The sequence below is a fragment of the Enoplosus armatus genome, chromosome 23 (genome assembly GCF_043641665.1).
Source record: "Enoplosus armatus isolate fEnoArm2 chromosome 23, fEnoArm2.hap1, whole genome shotgun sequence".
Lineage (NCBI taxonomy): Eukaryota > Metazoa > Chordata > Actinopteri > Centrarchiformes > Enoplosidae > Enoplosus > Enoplosus armatus.
The window spans coordinates 463,586-465,278 of NC_092202.1; the positions used below are offsets into that span (position 1 = coordinate 463,586).

Consider the following 1,693-nt stretch of genomic DNA (forward strand, 5'->3'; position numbering starts at 1 on the left):
TTCCCCTCAACAGTTTAAAGGAGTCTCTGTGACGTAGCGACGACTCAGCTGGTTGGTGAACAACTGTAGCTGGAGAGCGAACTGCTAACATGCTAGTGTATGAAGATATTCTCACCACAGGGTCCATTTCATATCACATGATCTTTCTCAGCCCAGTTGTCAACACGTCTTTGTTTTTTGTGTCCAACATGGACGAGAAGTCCTTAAAGTTCAATTAATGAACACCTTCCAAGCCAATCAGAATACAGGACAAGTTGTTGCCACGTCGTTATTTTATTTATTGAATCTAATTTTCTGTCTCATTTTTTCCCCCAAGCAAAGATGGCTGCTTCATCTTCCTCCTCCTCTTCTTGCATTCCTCTCCTCCTCCTCTTCCTCACCGTTGCCGTGGAGTCGAGACCTTCACCTCAACAAGAAGACAAACAGGTCTGTGGAGACCATCCTCCTCCTCCTCATCATCATCCTCATCATCATCTTCATCAGCATTCTCATCATCATCATCGTCTTTGTCATCATCATCATCCTCATTGTCTTCGTCATCCTCATCATTCTCATCCTCATCCTCCTCATCATCCTCCTAGTCCTCTTCCTCATCCTCATTATCATCCTCCAGGATCATTGTCTTTGCTCAGCAGCCATTATCGTCATCGTCACCATCTTCACCATTTATCATCATCATCATCATCCTCTACTTCCTCCAATTTATCCTCCTCATCTTCCTCCTTATAACCCCCCACACACCTTCATTTTCCTCATCTGTTCTGTAATCATCTTTAAATTCTTGATCTCTGTCACTTTCTGTCACTTTTAGCATTCATCATTTTCCCCTTGTTCTTCATCCCCTCTTTGTTCTTCAGTGTAGATCATCAGAACATGTTTTGTTCTTGTTGTCCAGTTTTGAGAACAGCTGAAGGGTTAAAGGTTCCTTTATGTTTTGAGAAAATTCAGCTCATAATTTTAATTGAAGCTGATTTTTGCACCAGGGCCCCTTAGTGGGTTAATGTGGTGTGTAACTATTCCTTTAAACTGCAGTGAGCGGTGTCTTGGTGCAGAGAGCAGGTCACATGTTCTTCAGAGAGGTCATGTGATGGACCAGGAGAGGCTTTTAGTTCCACTTTGACATTTGAAACCTTCTCTCTCCTCAGGTCTTACACTCTCTGTTCGGTTCTCGTCTCTCTTCTCTCATCTTGGACCCTCCCACCTCTGATGACATCACAGAGGGCTCTGCTGGACGCCCCGCCCCCTCTTCCTCGTCCAGGGGATTGGCTGCGAGTCGTGGTGCTGCGAGGGGATTGGCTGGCAGACAGGAGGCGGTCCCGCGGTTCTTCCTCGACTTCCTCAATCGACAGTCCAAGATGAGGAGGCGGAGCAGGAAGTCGATGGTCGGAGGGAGAGGATGCTTCGGGATGAAGATGGACCGCATCGGCTCCATAAGTGGGCTGGGCTGTTAGAGTGTGTGTGTTACCATGGTGACAGCTTCCCTTTACATTCACATGGTAACCCCTGTACTTCAGACTGTTGTCATAGTGGTAGGTGTATGATGTTGCCATGGTAACCTCTGTCCTCCGAAAACGTCTGCTGGCAAACTAGACTTGAGTAACCTTGACTCCACCTGCATCTTTTGAACTTTGCGTTGTCACTGCAGGTGACCCTGAGCTGACCCTGCATGACCTCTGACCTCCAGGACCATCCA

At 46.9% G+C, this 1,693-nt stretch overlaps 1 protein-coding gene across 1 annotated transcript; it reads left to right on the forward strand.

Annotated features, from left to right (window-relative positions):
- The first annotated feature begins 321 nt into the window (after positions 1-321).
- nppcl2 (natriuretic peptide C-like 2) lies at positions 322-1,451 on the forward strand. The gene is made up of 2 exons (XM_070930150.1): positions 322-426; positions 1,146-1,451. Exons 1-2 carry the CDS (start codon positions 322-324, stop codon positions 1,449-1,451), a joined length of 411 nt encoding a protein of 136 aa, XP_070786251.1.
- Positions 1,452-1,693: the final 242 nt, after the last annotated feature.